This window comes from Bombus vancouverensis, chromosome 9 (genome assembly GCF_051014615.1).
Source record: "Bombus vancouverensis nearcticus chromosome 9, iyBomVanc1_principal, whole genome shotgun sequence".
NCBI classification, from domain to species: domain Eukaryota; kingdom Metazoa; phylum Arthropoda; class Insecta; order Hymenoptera; family Apidae; genus Bombus; species Bombus vancouverensis.
Window position 1 is genome coordinate 7,897,628 of NC_134919.1, and position 24,672 is coordinate 7,922,299.

General features: G+C 37.9%; 1 protein-coding gene across 2 annotated transcripts in view; it reads left to right on the top strand.

Annotated features, from left to right (window-relative positions):
* The window catches only part of neo (ZP and PAN domain-containing protein neyo), a 181,658-nt gene that overhangs the window by 67,531 nt on the left and 89,455 nt on the right, over positions 1 to 24,672 (top strand). The window contains exons 1-2 of one of the 2 annotated variants that reach the window (XM_033346555.2): positions 16,404 to 16,799; positions 18,628 to 19,025. In XM_033346555.2, coding sequence (XP_033202446.1) covers positions 18,659 to 19,025 — 367 coding nt within the window. In that variant the 5' untranslated portion in view covers positions 16,404 to 16,799; positions 18,628 to 18,658. Of the gene's footprint in view, positions 1 to 16,403; positions 16,800 to 18,627; positions 19,026 to 24,672 lie in introns of those variants that run through there. The other variant, XM_076621416.1, reaches the window with a different exon arrangement.

A 24,672-nucleotide genomic window follows, 5' to 3' on the forward strand; every position in this document is an offset into this window, starting at 1 on the left:
GATATAGAAAAATAGCAAACATTTAAATAGACGGAATAATTGGAGGTAAATTATGATCTTCCTTTTTTTAAGTAAAATAAATAAACAATAGGTTGTATGATGTTTAATATCTTGAACAAGTCTAGCATAGAAATAGCGTGTTAATAAGATACGATATCTTTTATGGATCAAATGAATGACATTTATACGTATAAGAAATTTTATTAAAAGAGTTGAATATGTAATACGATATTTTAAACCGTATTCGTTAGAAACCGATGTATTTATAAAATGATCCAATTTTAGCAAATTTTCTTTGATTAAAACATCTGGCATTTATTCAATACTATTCAACACTCATTCAATATAATATTATCACATATTATCACACATTCGTTCAATATACTATTTTAATACTCAATTTTGAACCTCATTAATGCAACACCTGCACTAATAAAATCTCAAATTAGCAATTCACGCTCAAACTTAATTAAATAATCCACTCTATACCATAAAATAATCTCTATCTTCTTATTACGTTATCTTGTTTGTTACCACGAACGAATTTCTATACAATGCCAAGAGTTCCATTTCCCACTCTAAAGAGACGTAGCACCTTGTGACGCCTTACAAGCTCATCCCTCTCCAATACGCGTTTGTTGTCACGTAATGTTGACGGACGTTCGAATAGATGCTAATCTTGGTGCGTGGCCGGAGCAACGAAAGTAACAGCGTCTCTCGAAAGTAAACGCGTACAAGGAACGATCTGTCTCCGTGGTAGGCGCAATAAAACTTTCGAGAATGATACATCGGGGTTTCAGCGGCAATGAGAATTATTCGCACGTGAGCGTGTGAACGTGCCTCCGTGGAACACGTGCATAGACACGGTCTGTTGTTGGTCGACGTGAAAATATCATTTCCGTTCGGAGGAACTCTGCAGGATCTGTCTCTATTACTCGTAGTAACACAGGGTACATTGAACGTGGTTGCCGGTATGCGTTCTATCATACGCCACTGCGTATACGAGTGGATCATACGAGTAACCGTTTAAATTGCCGTGTTCTTAACCTTTTATCGTATCGTTCGTGCGTGTTAATTAATAATCTGCGAATACGACGAATGATCCGGTTTGGTATACGCGTTCCATTGATTTTGTCTCGAATTACTCTTCCTGGAATGTTGGTGATCCTTTCTCTACCCTCGGGATCGTTGTAGGAAGTGGTGATTTTAATTGGCGGTCTGATAATTAACATTCTCAAAACACGATTTCGAAGGTTATTTCGAGTACGGCACGAAGTTCTTATCTTGTCGATTTAGTTTCTTTATTGGCAATCATAATTCCTATTTCTTTAATACCCTTAAATTTAGCCGAAACCAGATACACATTTGGCGCAGGCCAATGAACCTATCCCGCGCATTGCGTGGCTTCGTAATTTTTCTCCAGCTCTTCTTTTTTCCTCTACCCGCGCCAGCTCCGTTACAGGGTCGTACCCGTCTCATGGGATATTATCGATTTAACGACGGTGAATCTGCTCGACTTCCTTATTACAGATGGTTTCGAGACTCTCGAGCGTGCCTCGTTCCCGTATTCCGAGGAAACTGTGATTGCGTATGCCTATTTTTTATAGTCGCGCCAACGATACCGTCGACCACTTAATGACAGCGTGAATCGCGTCGTATCGCATACGAAATGGATTTCCTTCGTTTTTGAACGATCCCGCGAAGTACACTTATCACCGTGCTACATCCAATTTAAATCAACCAAGGGCTATAGAACAGTGGAGACCACCAAAGTAACAAGGCTGTTTTATCATATCGTTAGGTTTAACGATTTCTTTAAACCTTCAAACATGATTACTTCCATAGATATTTTTTTAACAAAACAAAACAATTATGGAACAAGAGTTTTTATAGAGGTCTTTAAGATCTTTATCGGGGATGCTAGAAATTCATCAGACATGAGGATGTTGGAGATCCAAATGAAAATGGTTCGAATTTCGTACAATAAATTTCGAATAACATCCTAGAGACTTGGTAATTATTTTTATGAAGGCGATTAGATAAAGACTTGATACTTTCCAAGGAAGATTGTGTCCAGAAGACAAACGTCCACGCAGTAAAGTTTTATCGCGCGCTTTCGACTTGTTTTACCGTGAAGAATCGATTCCAGTTAGTTCGCTCACGCGAGTAGTATAACTTTTATTATACGCTTGAAAAATCTTCAACAGTCTCTCTTTTCCTTTTCTTTTTCTTTTCTTATCTATACCTACGCATTATGAAGCGGTGCTGATAGAAACAACGCCAAGGCCCTCTCTCGTTTAGTTTTAACGATTACTGACCGCCTAACTAGTTTTTCCAATATCCTGTATTATTAGGAATTTACATATTTATGCGCTTGTAAAGCGGCCGCTTCTAGCATGTGATTTCATTCGGAGTCCTTTAATATAAACTTCAATGGCGGTTTCGCGTGATACATCTACAGGTTCTCGAGCGGAAAGTAACGGGCAAAGGGGACGGCTGCCTTGTTTACTATTATCATAAATACGATCTAGTAACATCTTCCTGTCTTCTACGTCCGTGCGTTGCGAATCAATTTCCTCGGCGAAATCTTTAAAACGCGGCTGTAATGAAAGATCACCCTCGGTTCCCTCAATCGATAAGTTCCGAAACCTTGCAACGTTAAGCGGTACACTGGCCTATATTTAAGAATGCTTCGTAAAATCGAACGACGTACTATTATCGTTAGAATCTTTTTGCGCGATTGCACGATTACCACTAATCGCTTTGGGACTAATGAAACAATACGTTTCAAAGTAATGTTGAGAAAGATTGGTAAATCGTTATATTTTTTGCGACACCGCTGAAACCTATCTGAACATATAATTGCGTTTTTCAAACGGAAAGAAAAGTAACGATATTACAAATACTGTTTCTAAAATTTACCTTGGGATTTACCATCATTTAACAGTGAAAACAATTCCCCATAATATTAGAATAAAATAATCCCTCATAAAATTAGAATATTCCTCAGAATGGATTATCAATTGTGTACATATATAATGAAATTAAGAAATTGCTAAAAAATAAAGTTGATCGATCTGGCTTCTCAGAGATTCGATTAATAACATTTACATAAACTTATCGTGATAGTAAAATCACGCGAAAACAAACTGCAATGTTACAGACCGACAATGAGAAAACGTTGGCAATGCGATCCTGCAACTCTGACATTCTAATGATGGTCGTTTTCTGTTGGCGAAAAATTTCACGTAGCGCCGATTAGCTGCCGCAAATATATTGTGCGTAACGCCATTGCCTTATACGCGAACGTAATTAGCCGCTCTTACAGCGGGACTGTCGCTAATGAAGGGTACCCGCACGCATTCACCGAGGCTACCGTGTACCCAACGATGAGTAATCCCCGCTTGTGTCTCGTTGACTGATCGTTATGACTCGGCTAACGACAGACACTGTTTCCTTTTCTTTTTCTTCCTTAACGAACGAGAAATCGACTAAGAGGAGAAAGACGAATAGGCGAACGAACGAACGTTCTAAAGAGGCAACGTACGTCCCTGGGAAACGTTTAACCCCGCGACAACGATAGAACCGATCGTGTCCGCATACCAGTCGAATTGACGGGGCCAGAGAGACGATGATAGACGATCGATCGTAGAGCTTTAATCACCGTCAGCGAATCTGTTCGTGCGGGAAGGGATCGTTCGTTCTGCTTGGCCACGAAGAAAGGGAGAGCCGAACATACCACAGATGTATCTGCGCACGCAAAGAAGATCGACGATCGCCCCGGGTCTGTGTTTCACTTATCTGAACCACGGTTGCACCGTATCGGAATTACACGCGTGATCTTCTTATTTCCCGCTGATGAAATTTGAATTATGATAAGAGATTACGGCAAAAGCCGTCGCGTATATATAGCAGGAGATAGCGAACACGATAAAAATGTCTCTCCATCGTCGCGGTGCTAAAGCGCCCGTGTACACGTGCTTCGAATACCGTAACGTTACCTTGAGTGCCCAACAATCCCGTCTCTACCCGATTCTTACCTCAATCCTTTCGTGCTCTATCTTGTTCGGTTAATCGGGCCGTCTACATAAATTGGATTATCGCGAATTCTTCGATTAGCTATCGCACGGTCTGCACCTTAGACACGAATCGTCGACGCGCCGTTGTCGCGATTGCACCAAAGTGGATTCTTTAAAATCTTCGTGCATATAGTACGCTTAAATTATTATGGATATAATATCGTGCCGACTAACGGATTGCCTCCAAGTTTTTGATTATTTATTATTATAACATTGAACAGTTTTGGATTTCAGATCTTTTTAATCGCGGAAGTACGGTTGAGCTCTTATGTATTTTAAATTAACATATAAAGCTATAGAAAATGCATACATCACAATGATTTTCATTATTTCAAATAGCGATAGTTCCATTTCCCCTTACTTTTCTTTCTTTCTTTAGTACAATTTATTTTATGAAAGAAATGTATCAAAGTAATATAACTTCTGTATCACGGAGTTACCAGTAATACGTAAATTACTTTACTTCGTAGGGAAGTAGAAATATATGCCATTTGCGGATATGATACACAAGATCATACCAACGATTTAACTAGTTTCGCGAAAGTGGAGCGCGATAAGAACGAAGAATGGTAGGAATTCTTATTTCTTTCCAACCTTCAATTATCGTAAACGATAATGGGCACACCCGTGGGAATTTCAGCGTGAACGAAGATCTACGATTTCGTGGAGGTCTACCCAGTTTGGATAGAGCTTCGAGGTATGTTCACAGAAATAGCAAATAACAACGCTACGGAAAACGACAGTAAACTGTAGATTTCCAGGCTGCATTCCGAGCTCTAGCATAACGAGTAATTGCATTTTCCTGGAAGTTCCATATTTTCCTGAGATGCTCTACAAACATTCTTATCAAATATCTTTTCCCTTATTTACAATAGGTTCGAGAAGATTATAGCGTTTTAGATAGTTGATTTATTGCATATTTAATCAGATGTTAGGAGAATCATTTGTTACTTATTTTTGAAAAATACTGTCTTCAGTTTCATTGAACGTACACTTATCGAATCAAGCAATTCAAAGTAGATAGGGACTTCATTAAACAGATAAATATCTGTATTCAAATGCTAAGATCAGTTGATAGTCAGCCAATTATATCTACCATCATTTCATCGTTATAGTAAAAGTTATCGATTAAGCGTCGATTGCAAAAGTTTATCAAAAGAAATGTAATATTGTTTAACGAAATACTAATTCTATAAACGTATTGTACAATATCTTTACATCTTTTCCAAATATCGTTACGAACTTTTTAAACCTTTCAGAAACGATACATATAGAAAATCATAATGTTAAATTAACATTCATTGTAAAACATTATCGGATTGTTTATATGAAGTATCAAATGCAAATAACATTTTATTATATAATAATATTTGAACACGAGAAGATGCACTGACAAACAAGATACAATTTCGAAAGAGTGTCAAGGAGATAAAACTTAAACGCCCATTAAAAGTCGGGAGGAAAAGAAAGCTCTGCACTACGAGGCTTCTAGAAATTTATTTGGAAGGGAGCAAAATTACTGTTTGCGGTTTATGCAGATGAGCAAACACGGCCAGATTTACTTCCGCGTGACATCGTCGAGACGACTATCATCACGCAAAATTACACGGAGATATTTATATGGCAAATAGCTGCTTCGTCAATGTTCTTTCTCGCGAAGCGAAAGCTGCGAGAGAGGAAAAAGCAAGATTGCACGCCCCCGTTGGCAAAAGAGCCAAGTGCGGAGTGTACTTCCCCCGTGTCTAAGGACGAGAGATTCTGTTCGTGCTTATCGAGTAAAATTGAGTGGGTCGACGGAGAGTTACGGAAGGAAAAAGGAGAATTAATAAATTATTCAGTTCTCGGGCACGTTCGAACGTACTTGTCTCTTCTGGAATATTTGCCACTGACGCGCAATCGCGATGATCAAATGGAAGAGATAATAATTTCATCGTCGTTTCCCGTTAAAAGTGTATAACAATGAAATGTTTCGCGTAAGATATTCTGGAATGATTTGAATAATTAATTGCAACAATTGATTTAAATGACGATAATTCAGGTGTGATTTAATTTTAATTTCGTCAAATCAGCTGACAAACTTTTAAAGATGGAAGAAGAAAAATGGTAATGATATATGACGATAAAATCATTTTTTAATATTTTTACAGTTACAGTATTTTGTTTTAGTTATTTAAAATTATCTATTCATGCATTTCTTTAATTACTTATTTCTCTTTCGAATGTTCAATGTCATTACATTTTTTTAGGAGCTTAACAAAGAGATCGATAATTTTGTCGAAATTATATAACAATAAAATAATAAAGATTGAATTTATTTCGATAATAATTTATTTCACAAAACCGCAGATTATTGTTCAGCTATTCCAATGACCTGAATCAAAGTACATAATGCTATAGCACCAGCGCATATCATCTATCAACACTCTCAATTGCCTCACAAATTTCTAACTCTATCTAACTACAGAAACTAACTATTTCTATGTGAAATCTGTGAGTCAGATACGCACGTACTATCTCCATGGATATTAAAGCCAACAATTTTCCATTAGGTCGGACATATGTATGAATGTTGTACGATCAAATAGATTCTACAGCATACACTATAATATATTAACACCGCTAATAGAGCTTTTCACAGTACGGATGCATTATTATTCAGTCATTAACTGTGCGCCAATTTGACGTATAGCTACGCAACGCGTGTCACGTATTATTCGTTCAACCAGGATACATCTAGAATTGCGCTCGACTCCCGCGGATTTTTGTGGGATCGCGATATGATTGATGCCGGTTATTAAAACGAGCCTCAGTTATAACTAATAGTATTATAAAAGATCTACGGTTAATCCGTTATTTACGTCCATGTCATTTTCTGTTCGCGCCGATTTTCGTCGAGCTGCGTTTTTCTTTTTTTTCATTCGTTTCGTAATTTGCATCGCCGTGTGTGATATGCATATGGACGAGATTTGATACCATGCATTAATAAGTTGGAAATCACTGTTATTAACTACCCATAATAATTTTTAATAAATATTCAGAAATCCGTGTACACCAAACGTTGCATCCAGTTATTTGTGTTATACGTATACACACATACCTGTATGTATATATGTAGTCGTGTTTCTAATAGCCTACAAATATCCACAAGTAGTTTAATAAAAGAGGGTACGCGTCACCAATATTAACATGCAAATGAGCTAAATTAGTGTTTTCGAATTTATAGTAGTACTTATATTACATATTATAAAATCCACTATTATATATCTGTATTAGTATATAAGCATTAATGTCAATACGTCATAGAAGATACAATTTGCAATTTAATCGTCAAAATGGCAGTAGTGATTAATGCGCGTATGGAATATTGTTTCTATTTGGGAGCTAAAAGTTGTTTCCGAATACAGCACAAATCGTAGAATAATTTATGACTTAATTGCATCGTTTAAAATTCTTATACAGCAATCATTTTTGCATATGAACCAGTTACCAATTTCATGTTTCACGAAGTACTCGATATATAAGTAATAAAACATGTGTTTTTAAATTTATTTAATGAATCATATATTTAATAAATAACTTTTAAAAAATTTGTAATTGTTCTTTGCATTTTAATTTATGTAATTATTGAAGTTGATCAACATGAGTTTTGTACTACCATGTGTAAAATCTAAAATATTATAACAGAGTTTATAAACTTCATCGACGTTGCGAAACTAACGTCAAAGGAATCTGTTCTGTAAAATACTGATTGGCACTACATCGTTAATCCGCAATTCCTAGTGCGACTACTTCTTTTATCATAAATATAAAATATCTTCATTTATTTATCTCAATCCATAAATATAAGAAAAGCACCGAACCCCAACCGAGTAAATTAACCAATGTTATTAAATAATTTCGAATCTCACATATAATGTTTCGCATAAACCTTTGTAATAATTCATCATCACATCTTCATTTACTTAGAGAAAGAAGAAAAGAGAAACAACGAATTATCTACCCCACACATACGTAACATTTGTCATTTGGTAGCCCAAAACTTTTAATTAAAAGAATCGGCGGGTGCAACAAACAATATACAAGTAATCCAAAGTCGTTGAGTTAAGAAACCCTCCCTTTAACGGTACACGGATCTTAAAGCAATAAGGTTCTACTAGAACCGCAACTGTTACTCTCGTCTCAGCAACACGAGTCAGGGAAAAGTTTCCAAAGAGACGAACGTGGCAGACATAGGCGGCAGGGGGTCGATTCTCTCCGAAGACTCCGAGCAACCACTGCTTAACTAAAGGATGGGAGTAGTGACTGAGTGGTAAATCGAGCGTAGGGAACGTAGGTTCTGCACGATCGAGAAAGTGTCCCTAGTTGTAGGATAGGGTATTGATAGTGGTGGTGGTGGTTGTCGTCGTCTTTCTCGACGAGATTTACGTTCGACGATCCGGCAGGCTTCCAGCAGGTTATCGATTGTACGCAAGGTGAGTTAATTGTCGCCCTCGTCTTCCTGTCGTTCATTTCTTCGTACACTGTGTGGTTTTATTCCACGCTATATCCTTTAATTATGTTCTTGCTGTGATTTCGCGAAACGGGACGGTGGAATAACCGTTTGAAACGTCGTGGGTGAACAGGAAGGAATTTTAAGACGAAGAAACGAGTGCAATCGCATAAAAGGACTTGGGCTATATTGTTTCTACTACAGAGGCTTTATCCCGTGATCAACGCTTTCCTGGAGCAAGCTATTGGCTAGCGTGGTAAACCCACGCGGTGTTGTGCAAGCACGAAGCTGATGAACGCGGAAAGCAACGGTAATGACAATCAGAGAACGGTAGTCCCATTATACGCGGTTAACTCGCTAGACACGCAAGTGTCTCACGACCTTGTGCGAACACCTTCCTCTGCTCGTTTTTCATACCACTTTTCTTATCGTTTCTGTATTTGTGCCGTATCGAACATAAGTCGTGTTCCTAGGTTATAGAAGATCGCACATTATGGTTTTTAGTCGTTCTGATGAACCGTTGGCACTTTAACCTGCACCAGTCTTTCGTAAATCATTGCGCACATATGTTGTGGCTCTTTAACCTGTTAACCGAGTCATCCTCTTAACAAGAAATTTCTGCAATCGTAGAACTGAAAGATACAAAGAAAAGTCAGTTTCGGTAAATGTGGTATGATTTATTTACAGCAAAAATGAAATAACATATTTAGAAGAATAAATTCTTAAATAAAGAAATTTTATATTAATATCCAATAAATTGAGCTTTCCAATGACGAGTTATTGTTAAGAAGTTTAGTCACTCGTTTAACGACGAGGAGATATAAATATTTTACATATGCATAAAAAATCGACAATATTGGGGATGATCCTAAACACTTGAGCGATGGTATATAATATGCATACATTACGCGTATATTACGCGTATATTATATTATATATATGTGTAAGAAACAGCATGCTTCAACATACTAAAATAGTATTCACTAGTAGCGGAGCCTCGTTAAAAGATAACGTCACAATTTTTCCGGGCAGCACGTCACATCATTACGATAAAACTCCATCATTTGAATCAAAGATTCGATAATGCAGAAGGGTAGCGATCCATATATAGACCGGCAACGTGTTACACGTTCGTACAGTTACACAAACTAACGAACGTGTCTCTGTCCGTTCAGAAGCACTCAGTACTCACACAGGTGAGCGCCATAGACACATCGAATGGCAGCATCAAAGAAAACTTATCCAACGATGGCGAATACATGATCCACATATCGGATCGAAAGAGTTGCCTACCAGCGACTCGTCGAAAAAGAGACAAAGAGTACGGTAGAGAGAAGTGGACGAGGCGAAAAATAAAGAAGTTATGAGAAGGCAGTAGCAGTGGGTACGCGGTGTCTAACCTTTATGCAAATAAACCGTTCTCGCGGCCGATAGAGACTCGAGCTTACGGATCGTAATGCCGTTCCGTGGCCCGTGACAAGATCTTTTATCGCGATTAAACGCACGAGTCGCAACACGCCACCTCTCCTGTACCGTCGCGATAACAGCCACTGATTCTTCGAGAGACAGTAAAACCAGAAAAGCTACGACAGGCCATATAGCTTGAGTAGGACAACGAAAGAGGCCTACAGAGTAAGGTGGTTCTTCTTCTTCGTCTTCTTCTACTCGAGAGTAAAGGAGGCTAGGGTGAAACTACGATGTTGGACCACTATCAATCTCGCCATGACACTCTCGTGGTGGAGGACGCGTGAGGGATCGTGCTAGGGACAAGAGAGGCACACTGTAGGGTAAGGGGATGACTCGATGTAATACGACCAAAGTTTAATTACCACATTACTTTGGTACGCTTTATCCATCGTATCCCCGTCCGCTCATCCTTCTTCCACCAAATCCATCAGCAGTCAGGACGGCTGATTGCGAAATACACGGGGATCGTGTACAAGCAAATAGCCTCTTCTCGAAATTCTATACACTATTTTCCTTGAACTTCATCCTTCGGCTCAATCATCCCACCACCTTGACGCGTTCGTGATCGCGGGACTACGTGCAACGCCAAGGTAACCGCTTCTTTTCTCTGTCCCTATCGTTCGCCACTGTTCCATCTAATGGCCGCAGTCCAGCTTTATTTCGTTCCAGCCAATCCCCTCCTAAGTGTCTCTCTCTAACAGTATCCGTGAACGTGTAGCATCTATAGATGGTAGTGGGTAGCCACTTAGAGGCGCGGAGCGTAACCACGCATAAACCAGTTTCCTGGTTATCCGACTCCTCGCATTTTCCTGGTCGACGCACAGCGTGTCGAACCCGCACGGAACGTACCATTAACGGAGGCTCTGCTCGATTCCGCTGCGATCGCCGATCACCAGCAGCAACCTGGAAACCAGTGGTGTGCCGATGCCGCTGCTTAAAGGCCTTTGCTATCGTTTTAAAACGACCACTTCTAGACCACGTCCACGTCATGATACCGAGCATCGAATAATTACGTAACGAGCTATACCTTCGTCTTCTGACCGTGTTACACCCTATACGTACGATACCTGTGACGTTTAGGAGAAGAGGAAGACATTATCCTGTTCGATTGGTATGCAATCGATACGATAACGAATATTCCTAGAGAAACTAACTATTTCATACATTTAGAAAAAACCAAGCGGATTAGAATAATCTGTACCGTGCTTTTTGTAGGATGATGATGTACTTGATGTAGAATGGTTATATATTTAGAATTCTGAATGACTATGATAATCGGTTTTCATCTAGTACTTGCCGTCGTTGGCAGAATTAACTTCCTATGTATTATACACAGACGATATATGTGACTGATCAACAATAGACGTATCTACTTACGCTGCCGCTCCAGAGTATCCGGACGCTTTACGCGAATAGAATTGCTTGCTATTAAAAAGGAAAAAGTTAAATAGTTCCCTTCTAGTGCCAAAATTTTGCAGATATTCTAAAATTGACAGTTTTTGAGATACGCAACTATTTTAGTAAAATCATTATACTAATAACAACAGTGAATGCTGCTAACTTTACTAAATGACGTTCGACCAAAGTTTTCTAGGTCATCCACTCGGTCACCTCCAAATTTTCCTAAATATCATAAAACGCGCAATACCTTTTTTCGTATTCTAAAAGTCATCGACAGTCGAAGGAGTTTTACAATCGTAAAGTGTCATATTTTTCGAGGACAACGGCGGCGCGGCTAAATTGACCTTGCGACCCGTAAGTTCGTGAAAGGAGGACGGATTCACGAGAACAAGTGGTCGCAAGAACGTTGTTAAACGAGAATAAAAGTTTCAGGAGGGATCGGCAAAGAAGAGTCACGAGTTAACTTTGTTTCTCGGCATCTCGTAGACGGGATTGGATGATAACGTTTAGCAATTTAACGTCGACTTAGAGCAATAAAGAGGGCGGGAGAGAAAGAAAGAGAGAGAGAGTGCTCACGTCTCTTTCTCCCTTTCACACGGATAAAGTGGTACGAATTAAATCAGCATGGAAGACTTTCTTTACGACGCGAGTAACATCCATAAATTTCGAGAGATCAGAGAGCCGAAGAGCGTATATCGCGGACAAGATATTCGAGTACACTCTTATAACCTTCTGCATAACTTTGAGAATCCGCTTGACCGAGAACCAGTATCGAGAACGGCCTTACGCCGTTATGCGATAAGTCGCGTGCCCGTTAAACGTTCGCACCAGTGATTCGTACGTTTCGTTTGTTGCACGTTCGCTTGTTTGGAATCACGGTTACGCTGCATGGTCGACAGTAAATTAAATCGCGCGAACTAATGAATTAAAAGCGGCCGAGTTAAGTTACATAACATAATTCAACATAACGAACAATGATCCCCGACGAGCTTAAGCATTACTGCTAATTTGCTTTTCAACGTGGATTTTATGATGCCGCGTTGATAAGCGTGTAACGTGATAGACGCTGGGTATTCCAATGATTCTTACATTTCCATGCCGTACTTCCGATCGAATTACGTAACAGACAGAGGAATCGTAAGTAATTTACTTACTTTCTAGTTGAAACATAAGCTAACACTGTAATTATTGTCGAAACAATTAATACTGGAATAGCTTTTGCTAAAAGAGGTATTAAGGAAGGAATTTTAGGAATTCAGTATATTGGTGGGATTTCGTGGAAGGATATTTTCATCTTCCGATACTCGTCGTAAAAATAAATCAATGACAATATATATACACTTAAATATTGTAACTTTTATAAGATAGAGACAAACATTGTAAAGTTACTGAGGAATTTTGTTTTCCTTTTATCATTTAATATCGTTTAATTGTTTGTTGTCATTTCTAACGTTAAAATAGTTGCACTAAAAGATTAAAAAAATTAAAAGATCTTCTTATATATGTGAGAATATATCAACGAAAGCCTTTAAGCACGATAATGCAAAATTACTAAATTTACGATATTAAAAAGATTTCTGCTTAATATAATTTTCAACTACACATTCATAACTGCTTTTCAAACAACTTTCTTCCTGAAGAACTCGAAATACATGTATAGAATCGCAGAAAGAAATCGACACGTAGTAGGTAGGAAAGATTTTTAATTGGCTCACTCTGAAGTCATTACGAGAATGTAACAGTACAATTTCCATCCGGAATTACTGTCGTCTATTCAATTCAGTTAGTTCAAGATATCACAGTACATATTGGTCGATACAGTCTGTTTTGTGGCCACTAAAATAATCCGATCGTATTAGCGACTGGCGCGAATATCAATTGGACTACTGCTTTGTACGCTCCTAACCTCTTTACATAGTCAAGTATTATTACGGTATCTTATTTACTCGGTTGATATTGGATCGCATAGGAGAAACTTCAAGTAACTAGCAGTAATGCGGAAACATATCGCATTACGAAGAAATCTAGTGGTAACTGAAATTCATAACTTCAGAAATAACATGTCGTATAAAGAGCAGGTGAAACTACAAAATCTAAATGCGTTTCTTATATTCCTGATTGGCCTAAAATTCTCAATAAAATACGAAAGGGACTATGATATTAGGTCATCCCATAAGTAGATGTTTTTCTGGGAGTTAAAACAATGTCATTAGTGCTAAAGTTTTATAAAATTGGAATAAGGAACTAATAGGGAATAACTAAGAAAAGGTAAAGAACTATGAAAAGTATATTATTTTATTTTCAATTTTTTATTCTCATCTAGTATTCAAAAACCAACGACTGCGTTACTTATGGAATGATCCAATAATATGTTCGATAAATTTCTTAAAGATAAAAAACACCATAATATTACCGGTTTGACAAACATTTTCAGACAGGAATCTTATACCATTCACTTTCTATAATATTTAAAATTTTAACATAACGTTAAATCAATGCAATCTAACGTCCTCGTTCGACTCGTTTTACAAGTTCAGCTTCTGGTTAGACTAGTTTATCTAAATATATGAATAAACAAACCACGATGAAGCTGTTCGAATTACGATTTAGTTACACATTAATTATATTAATAGTACCAAATACAGACCAATATGGAATTTACGATTCATAATTAGGGGTTGTGTCTAACTATCCATTTTGTAGACTTAGTTATACGACTAATTACTCCAACGTTAACCAGAATTTAAAATGTTTACAAATGAAGTCTAAGATGATAAAGTACCTATTTTCAGTATTCCTTCAAACGCGTAACGTTCGCGCCTTTATTGGATATTTGTGATTGAAGTGAAATATTTAGAAATCTGTAATTACTTATCAACTACATAGCCTCGTCGATAACCTTTACATTAAGTTGAGAAATCATCGTTAATCACGAATATGCGATAAACGACGATAAACCTACCTATTTCTATTATTATTTGTTTCCAAATGCAAATAAACGGAAATGTATACGAATTTTATTGAATATTAATGTCCAGCGACCACAATTTCATCGTTTTGATCGATTCTCAGGGATGAAACTAAATTTACAGGGGTAAATATAACGATCGAAAGGCGTAAACCAAACATGTTACGTAAAAGAGAGCAATTAAATGGGATGGCGGGAACGTGCGGCCTGACTTTATTAGAAACGAGTCCGCAAGACACGCATCAGCGGATGAAACGATACGGCCAGGGGGCCATTGGGTCGATCGGTACTCAAGGGCGGACGAATAGCGGCCGCTCGTAAATCGACGAAGACAACGAAGACGACAAAACGGTCGTTTCCTTGCGAAATTCCGCGGCGGAAGATTGTCGATTGCGATTGAACCCGATGAGACATCCAGGCACCGTTATTCCAGCATGGTGACGCGATGGTATAGGCACCTGGTACGAGTGCTACGCGTCTCTCTTTCCATCGTTTGCGCGTTCTTTCTCTCTCCACTCTTTCTCACCGGCTCGATGTTCGTTTCGCTTCTTCCACGTCGAACAGCCTCTAAGCACCGCGTGAATCGACCGAGTGTACGTACAGAGGGACACCGACGCGACGCCCGCTTAGGTCGCACTGTTCACACGTGCATCCGATTTTGCTCTCTTTGGGATCTCCTGCTTTTCCTGTTCCCCACCTTTCTTCTCCATCTTCCTACATTCTTCATCCGTTCTGGCCGCGGCGCCGCCGTGTGTACACTCGTCGTCATAATTATCATTAATTCGGTACGCAAATTCTGGGTTAGCTGTCGGCTAATCACATATTATGATCCACTTTTTGCTCCAATTGATCCGAATAAAGAATCCTTTCGCATATCTGTCCACAGTCTTATAATATCCATTATACACTTAACTGGACATTGCGCGATTTAATTATCTTTCCCGTTATTACGTTCCCTGTTACATAGTTTGATATACCTACCTTGTTTTCAATATAGTTTTCATTGTAAAATCGTACGTATTTCGTGTTTCATGGAAATCTTAAATCACCCATCGTTTTATTAATCGAAATAAATAAAAGAAATTTTCCTCTCCTCGTAGCCATCATTAGTCAGACGTTGGTCTTGAAAAAAACCGTAATATTACGTCAATGGCCGTTAACGTGTTAATTCAGGATGCGAAGAATCGTTGTGTACAAAATACACCGTATAACAAAATTACATAATTACTTTACACGGTAATTCAGAGTACTCGGTGAAGCTAAGCGTGCAACGTTTCATGTAAAACACCGGTAGACATTTCAATAAATTTTCCACATTCGCAATTGTCCACGTTTACGTAGCGTTCTCACGACTGGTACCCCTGGTTGTCCTCGTACTAATCCTACCGGATTCTGTTGCTCATTAATGTCATTTGCAATCACTGGCTCGCGAGAGTGTCGCCAAAGCAAAGTGCATTCGCGTGTACAAAATGAACTCTTACATTGCATTAGACGGCGAATTATTGTAACTTGTTTGGGGGGGGGGGTGTTTTTACAGTTTAAAATATTGAAATTCGAAGGTGCAACGAAATAAATTTCATGGGTGTCCCGAGGTTACGGGTTACGTCAGAGCCGGGTCCCGAAAAACCGTTGCTTTCCGACTAAGAATAGAATTTCACCCGATCGCCTGGAAATACCTACGTGAACGAAATCGAGGTCTATCGGTACGTCGACCGGGGTCGAGGGGGGAGAAGAGAGTCAGAGTCGCGATCCCGATAAGAATACGAGGAAATAGCGGAATGGGGGAAGAATTCGGGTGGAGGCAATGGACACGCGAGAAAGGGAAGGAGAGAAAGAGGTTGGCTTGTTTTCAATGGTGTCGAAGCCTACGATCGAATTGTGCGTACCGTTCTGTCCTCCTTAGTCGGCAGCGGTCCCAGTGCCCCCTCCCCCTTCTCCTGTTCGGTCGAGGAAGAGTCGTGCGCCGCGGCTCAGCCAGGTGTACCCAGTGCCTAAGAGCCAGCCGGTCGACGTCGTTATACCCTGCAGCGCGGTGCTCGCGAGGTCCGTATTATCATTGCAAATCGTCGTTTAATTTCTTACGAGGTGGTAACGCGCGCGACTCGATCTCGATAAATCAATCTTAAACGTTGGACGAATTTCTGTGATTTCGTTCGATTTTTTGGTGCATTCACCACCGCGCGTTCTCCTATTGTGACCCCCGGGAACAACCAATCATTCTCCTCCACCGCTTTCGTCGCCGTCGATGTTTCTTGCATCGATTTCATCCTCGTGAAAAACGTCCTTGTGGTATTCCAGAGGAAAGAAGCAAAATACAAGAAACGCCGTTTGGCCTTTTGCCGACTGCTTCGAATTCGATATCGAGACGCGGAAGCGTTATCGATAATCTCGACAGGTATGTGCAACCCACGAATCGCCGCGAATGGAAGCGTTTCGGTGTATCGAGCAAGTGCATCGGTGTAATTATTTCAACGTGTCGGGGCAAAATATCGTGCACGAATGGTTCGTTGTATTTGAACGTGGTCGTTCGTTCTACGGGTGCGATCGGAATTTTCGCAACTTTTTGCCACTTAAGCTTTTTCGTCCGTTTCGTTGAGCCACGCACGCGCACGCGCGCCAATCTCGCGGACGCACGCGTTTGATCGGCGATGTCGAAACCAAACTAATTGTTATTTAGTTTCGCATGACAAAAAACAACGCGATTGCAACAGAGGTGCGTAAAAATACGCCGTTATTTACGTACCTTTTTCCCGCGGTTGAAGCTACGTGTTTTGATAGAAAGGGGGATAGTCATATGAACGACACAGCTTCGAGAGGTACAAATATTGTTGGAGAAACAATTTGTACCGTTGATCTTCAATTTCTGTGATGTAAAGATGGGAATGTGTACGGAAGAAAAGAATTGCTTGACTGAACTTGGTACATCTTCAGTGAAACTCGCGAACCCGGAAGCATTTGTAAAGTTTGAAATACGCCAGGAGTCTTACATTTTTGATTTTATGTTACTTAAAATAGATTAAAATGGACGTATAATTTACTGGTGTTAAATATTCGATCGTATATAATACAATTTTCTAAATTGAGATAAATAATATCGTTTTATATTAAAAAAGGTTACGTATATACCAAAAATAATAAAAATAAATAACATTGTTCTATATATAAAATTATATATATTTATATCAAAATGAAAAATATGAATATCTGTCATTTAAGAAATCTTAAAGATCGTGTGAATCTTTCATGGTAACAAAATTTCGAAATTGACATGACAGAAAAGATCACTTTCACGTAACAAACACCTGCTGATTACCGCCAATTGATAAAAATAGAGGTGTTCAACAACTTCCTGTTTTCAAATCATAGACTATACAGCATCTATTTTGCCATTTTAATCTTGTTAGTATGCAAATAAAACACATAACAACGCGATGAGAAAGAATTGTCGTTAATTTTACGTTACAAGATTTCTATAGAGTGCTTGGAGAACAGGTTGAACGAGTTGAAAAACGGATGCAAAGTGTCGAGACAAATTGAGATTCCTATAGATTCAAATAATGGTCTCTAACCTTATACCAGATTCTACTTTAGAGACTAGTTTATATTTAAACACCAATAACTCAGTACTTATTAGCTTAAGAATAAACTAGAAAATTAATTTTCTCCTCCAATATCAAATATATTCTTCCTATAAATAGAAATTCAATATAAAATCCACCTTAAAGATGATTTAAAAAGTTACAAATTAATACCAGGACTACTAAATTACATAAAATGCACTAGATTATATAGGAATCTATAATCGTGGCCATAATCGTAATCATAAATTAACATAAGAACTACTAAATTGTCTAAAATACTCTACCTTACGTAGCAATACATAATCGTAACTTTTTATCCTTCCGACAACGATCGATGCATTAACGACTTATAAATGAGCATCTCAGGAGTCACACCGATCAGCTCTGCTTCCTATCAATTTCTCGATTTCATTACGTATGAGTACGCGACCAATGTCTCATTCTCGAGGATTTGTGTATGCACATGATTTTTGTGTATCTAAACGAGCATTCTATCATTGTCTTTCTCTACCTCTTTCAATTTGACGAGTTGATCAGTACAGCCTGTGAACGGCTGAAACAATAAAAAAGCAAAGAAAAACAGGTATCTTCTGCGAAAGGAATTGGATCGATGAAGTAATCGTGTGTTTTTTCTGTTTACAGTTAAAGATTGCGAAACAGGTGGAGCGTCACGATGACAAGACTCATCACGGCGTTGTTGGTGCTGCAGGCTATCGCGAGGTTGGGTCGCGTGGCAGCCGCGGAGTCGACGCACGCGGCTGACCAGCAGCCAGTTCCTTCTGCGGTCCCATCGGGACTTTCTGGGCCAGATTACACCGGTCCATCTGCCGGTTCCGACGAGTGTGACCCAGAAATGGTGGGCTTCGAGCTGGTGACTGGGTACGTGTTCACCGCACCCACGAACATGCTCGAGTCCATACCGGGAACTCTGATGCTCACCGATTGCTTGGAGACCTGTCAAGCGAACGATTCCTGCCAGGCGGTCAACTACGAGACGGGCCTGTGCGTTCTGTTCAGCTCGAACGCCGACAGCAATCCAGGTAAGATTGAATCGTTATCGTATCGTTGCGCGTGGATGTTCCGTGTCGTGAAACTCGATCAACGCGCGATATCCTGTAAGACTGCAAACGTATCATGGGTCAAAAGACTAAAGCGTATAGCGTAGAGCCAGAACGATCAGTCTTTCTCCCGATTCGTCGACGTTGAACGGTGCCACGCATCCGCTGATCCTACATATATGTATGTTCCTGGACGAATAAGGGAATTCCACGAAGCGTGGAAGCGTACCGCAGAATGATTAAATGCCTAGAGACGATGGATAAAATAGACGTGTGTCGTTTCGTACGAGCCAGCCATCGCCGCTTTTATGCGGCACGTGAGCCGCCTCTCTGAGGACGTAACGGGTTTCCAGACGATATTCGGACGGTTGACGGCTATTTGCTTGTTCGATTGTGAAGAAAGTATGCGCTGAGGTAGGTCGGACCAAGATTGAGGTCAGCCTATGAATACGCTCGTACAATTGCTCTTATATCATCGAACCTCCATTTACCTTCAATTTTCGTGAACGGTACCCTCGTTTCTTTCCTATTTATTCAGGACTTTGTAGCTAATTTTTTTAGTTAATTGTGTAGAGCTTAGCAACGCGTCAGATGTAAAATTATATGTTATTGAAATCTCGTTTGTGTTTAATCTTTCCGAAGATTATCTTTGTTTCGTTTGTATTGCAGCTTTTCAGTTGATCGTAAAGAGATTAAGAATCCATTTTAAATGTAAAATTTCGTTACATCAAAATTCGATTTATCTTTAATTTTTATAAATGTCGACTTTACTTCGTTTCTGTAGAACATTTTTAGTTAATTGTAAAGAAGCAAGGAATGTGTCTACCATGTTTCGTATTATCGAAATTCCGTTAGCCTTTAATTTGTGAAGGTCAGCTTTGTTTCATCTGTACTGTTTTATATAATCGTGGAAAAGTTGTGTGTAATACAACTTGGGGAAATGGGACAAGAAGAAAGAGAAACGTTTATTTATAATTGGCTTATCGGAAAACGTCGTAAGAGCGATGGTTCAAGTAAGAAGTTGCGTAGTTGTACTGTTGCTGTAATATCGTATTATGAATTTTAATATTGAAGTTTGAAATGTAGAGACCAATTAGAAATAATGGATCGTTACGATGGAATATTTTTTCTCAATTCTGAAATTGAGAACCCTCTAATTAGTAGTTACTGGATGGAATTTTTTAGCTTCTACCGGAAACAAGTTGAAAGAATTCGTGTTTAACTTATAACGTATAAAATGTATAAAAATTTGGTTTATTAAATTCATTAGAGAAATGGCATTGTATAAAACGTAACTGAAATGATATTTATTAAGACTAATGGTTCTAAATTATCTTACCAGTTATATAATTACTAAATATGCATATAATCGTATGAATATTAGGAATGAGTATTTTGAATGTATAAATCGTATGAATTCATGAAATATTGAAGGAATTAACAAATTTTCGTGCAGTGGTAGGATTAAAAAAATGGTAGTATTGCAAATCGAAAGAATTTATGCCTAAATGCTTAGCAAATCTGCAATTTAATCATGTTATTCGTTTGATAGAATTTTCTGATTCGTATTTCATTTTTCAAACGTACATATATATTCGATCGTTATTAATCGTCCATTTCGCGGATTATACGTCCAGGTATCGCGTAATCCATGTTTGTCGATAGAATCGCAATAACCCACGTATCGATTTTGTACGCGCTGAAAAATCCACAAGCTTTTGAGCCCCTGGCTAACATCGGAAAGCATTCCCATTTTCCAAAATATTGTTGACTCGGTGAACATTAAGCACATTTTCTCTTGCGGGAAAATTTTTCTTATTTTTACGGATTTAGATTACAAAATATTTTCAACAAATTGCTTAAAAATAGCAAAGAAAAGAATTATACGCAAATTGTAGTATATTTAAAAAAAATTCACTTTCCCTTTTCCATCCTTTTTTTTTTTTGTATTTTACTTCGTGTAAATTATCTATTTTTTTTCTTTCTTTTTAATTAATTTGCTTTAATTAACTTGACACTATAAGAAAATGTTACTTGACTATTTTTCTGAATAGGAAATTGTAGTTTCAGTTTATAATATTATATTATACAATCTTCTATGTGTGTGCTCTAGCTAAAACGATAGACGTTACCTGAGACGGCTATCTTCTTAGTCAACACTTTAAGGTGGCACGTGCTTTGACTTCTTAATTATTTTTAAAAACTATTACTTTCCTTTCGAAGCATGAAAAATAAGATCTATCTTCAATGGCCGTGGAAAAATCATTTTTGATTATAAAATTTATGAACTAACATTATAAATAATCCAAGTGAATTGACAATTAAAATAATGAAAATGCAATTATTGTTAAATGTAAATATACCAAAATATTGAATCAATGTGAAATTAAATCAAAGTTAAATTATAATTCCATTTTGCAAAATTTACCAGAGTATGGAATACTTTCTCAGTTACACCAGTTTCCCCAAAATTATAATTTTAAATCGAAATACAAAAAGTTCCGCCAGGGGAAATATCGGAACAAAATTTCGCAGGTGGCAAAATGTGTTAAATTCCGTGTGCTCTCGGTGATATTTGTACGTTTGAACACTTGACAACTGCGGAATGGTATTGCCTGGAATATATATAGCCGGGAAGACACTTCGTCTCTGTAGAATCCCCCAGGTTAAAGAATTTGATTGAGCCACGTCGATTGAAAATCACCTTACGTGCTATCTGTCTTCGATTCCCCTCGATCTTATTTAAATTCTTGTAAAGTACGAAGCAACGTTCGCACTCCGCGGCACAGTTGATTTTTCTACAAAACGTTCGAGCGAAAAATCGAGAGCCAGGCGAAGGAGATTTGTCAAGCACTCCTCGACCTACTCCTTCGTCGCGAGGCGTCGAACCGAAGACAGTTTTAAGCCATTCCACGGAAGAGCGTCGCTCGGATTACGTGTTAAAGTTTCACTGTGTGTAGTCGCTCATTTTTACTGCCTCTCTTCCTCTTTCTCTCTCTCTCTCTCTCCCTCCCTCTCCCTCTCTCTCGCTCTCTGCTCTTTTTCGTCCCGTTTGAACGAGTTTTTCGCGTGAAAAAAACCGGCAGCGCGAATTTCTGCGCTACGCCGTCAATTCGCGCGTCGATTGCGCGTTGTGCACAGTTTCAAAAAGCAAAAGAAAACATCAGAGAGAGAAAGAGAGAGAGAGAGAGAGAGAGAGAGAGAGAGAAAGTCGATGTGGAAAAAAAAGAGCGGAGAGAATATTATTTTCACGACTGCTCTCGAACGGATGGAACTGAAGCTGAAACGCTCTAAAATATCTCGACAAAAGGGAAAAAAATCGAGTGCTCAACAGCTGAAATTCGTTGCTTCGCGCGACCAAGTATTAGATTATATCGTCATCGAGGAGACTAGAATTGAAGCAAATTTGCCAGGCAACCGATGTAAATACGGATCAAACTTTAAAACTTCTTGAATTTGATTAAACCGAAGGGCAGATTAACTCTCGCTAAAAGTTATAGTGGAAAGTTTGATCCCCGTTGGTTGGTAACATCTATTAAAAATACAATTTGCTTAAAAGTCGCGGCGGTTGTCGTTAATGTAATCAAAGATGCATCTACTTACAAAGTAAAATGTTAAAACGTGAGGCTTTGTAAAGAATATTTAAACACTTAAATTAAAGTCGTGTTTTTCAAGGTATAATTAAAATAAATAATAATAAAAGATAGCAAATAATAAATTTTAGCTTCCAAAATTATGAAAACACTTGTATGTATACTTGTATACTTGTATATAGATCAGCTTTCTCTGAATTCCTAAACTCTTCATTCTTTTTTGTCATTTCTTACTACAACCTCAATTTCAAGGCAATTGATAGGAATGTTTTTTGCAGTACTTTAATTGTAAAAATCTAGGAAGCCGTAAATCACATCAACCAGAATGAACAAGTGAGCGACATCAAATAAATCATACATTGAGCATTCAATATTATAATCCATTCATTTCGACGTTCATCCTAACTACTGGTGCGAAGATGTGTGTATTACGTGTAAGATTTCTCAATTGAGTTTAGAAAATTACGTGTATATTACCTAGCTCGAAGGCGGAGATTAAGATGTCATTAATATTCATACGGTGAATAGTATGAAAAGTATGAAGTCAACGTATGATATGATAATGCAAAGTAGGACGTTAGAATAATTTTATATGAAACGCATAAGAGAAATAGGAATATTTTTCGAAATCATAAATTATATTTACACGGAAATGGAAATACATATAAATAAAATAACCAGAGGAATTTAGGAGGAAATATTGCTTATGTGAGAGTAAAACATTATCACTGTATACGCAAAGAAACGGAGCAAGGCATAAAGTTTTATTTCCTCTTTCGCAAGATAGAACTGTTTAATATTTGATACGCCTTCCCTTACCTTTATTTAGACATAAGGTTGTTTAAATTATGATTCGACGTGAATATATTTTTGATTCTTTTCCCCTGATTTCGCTTAGTGTTGTAAATTAAATTTCTGAGGTATCTTTAAAGGAAAATGATAAATTACATTTCATATCTTTTAAGCTACTTTCATATATTCATTGTGTATATTACATATGGCTATTACTTTGAATCCAATAAATTTCAATGTAATGATATTTCGATAATTCGATAATTTAATAATTTCAATAATTCCATATAATCCAATTTTCATGAGAAGAATGCTAGAACTTGCCTTGATATCGTAGATATAATAAATGGAAATAACATAAAACGAAATACCTATATACCGTACATATAATTCATTTCATAGTACCGTATGCTGCTTTCTCTTTAATGATTTAATGATTTGAATAAGAAGCAATAAACAGTGATATATAAGCAATGTATGTAATAATCGATATCTATTTCGAAATTATAGTATTTTAATACTTTCTATGCCGTGGATTTATTCAGAAGCAATATAAACTAAAATTAACTTTATGAGGGCATTATCAACAACAAAAAAGAAAAAAGGAGTAATTCCTAACTCATATCAGATTCTTTCTTCTTCTTTCCATTCTTCGATTCTTTCAAGACATATTTATTTCTCTTTCAATGTCGGACTACAGTAACATAATAATAATTCGCTCATATTTTCGAAAACAAGACAGATAGATTAAGTACGGTTATAAAATAAATATGAAATCTTACCCCATCTTATAAAATCATGTACATATTACGATAGGTCTCAATAATATCGAGAAAATAATTAGAGAGAAATTATTAAAACGATCTCCCATTATTTAAGAAAGAGTTAAAACAGATTACATAAAATTCATCCACTATACTGATCATACTTTAAGTGTTACTTCACTTTACATCAAAAAGCATGGATTTCATAAATGATAGGACGAAGAACACGATGCTTAACACTTAACGGGTTAACGATTGCTCGATGTAACAAGCAAAATTCCCGGTAGCATTAACAATGATCCGCGAAAGAGGTTTTCATTAACGAGGCAATCTTACCAGCCGAGTGTTGCGCTGGATGCATTTTCATCGACTGTCATGAACGAAAAAGAGTTGTTACAACAATAGCCTGTAACGATCACATGCATTGTCAGGTAGCTTCACCGCGCCGGTTTCTCATGAATAATGGATACTGCTATAAGT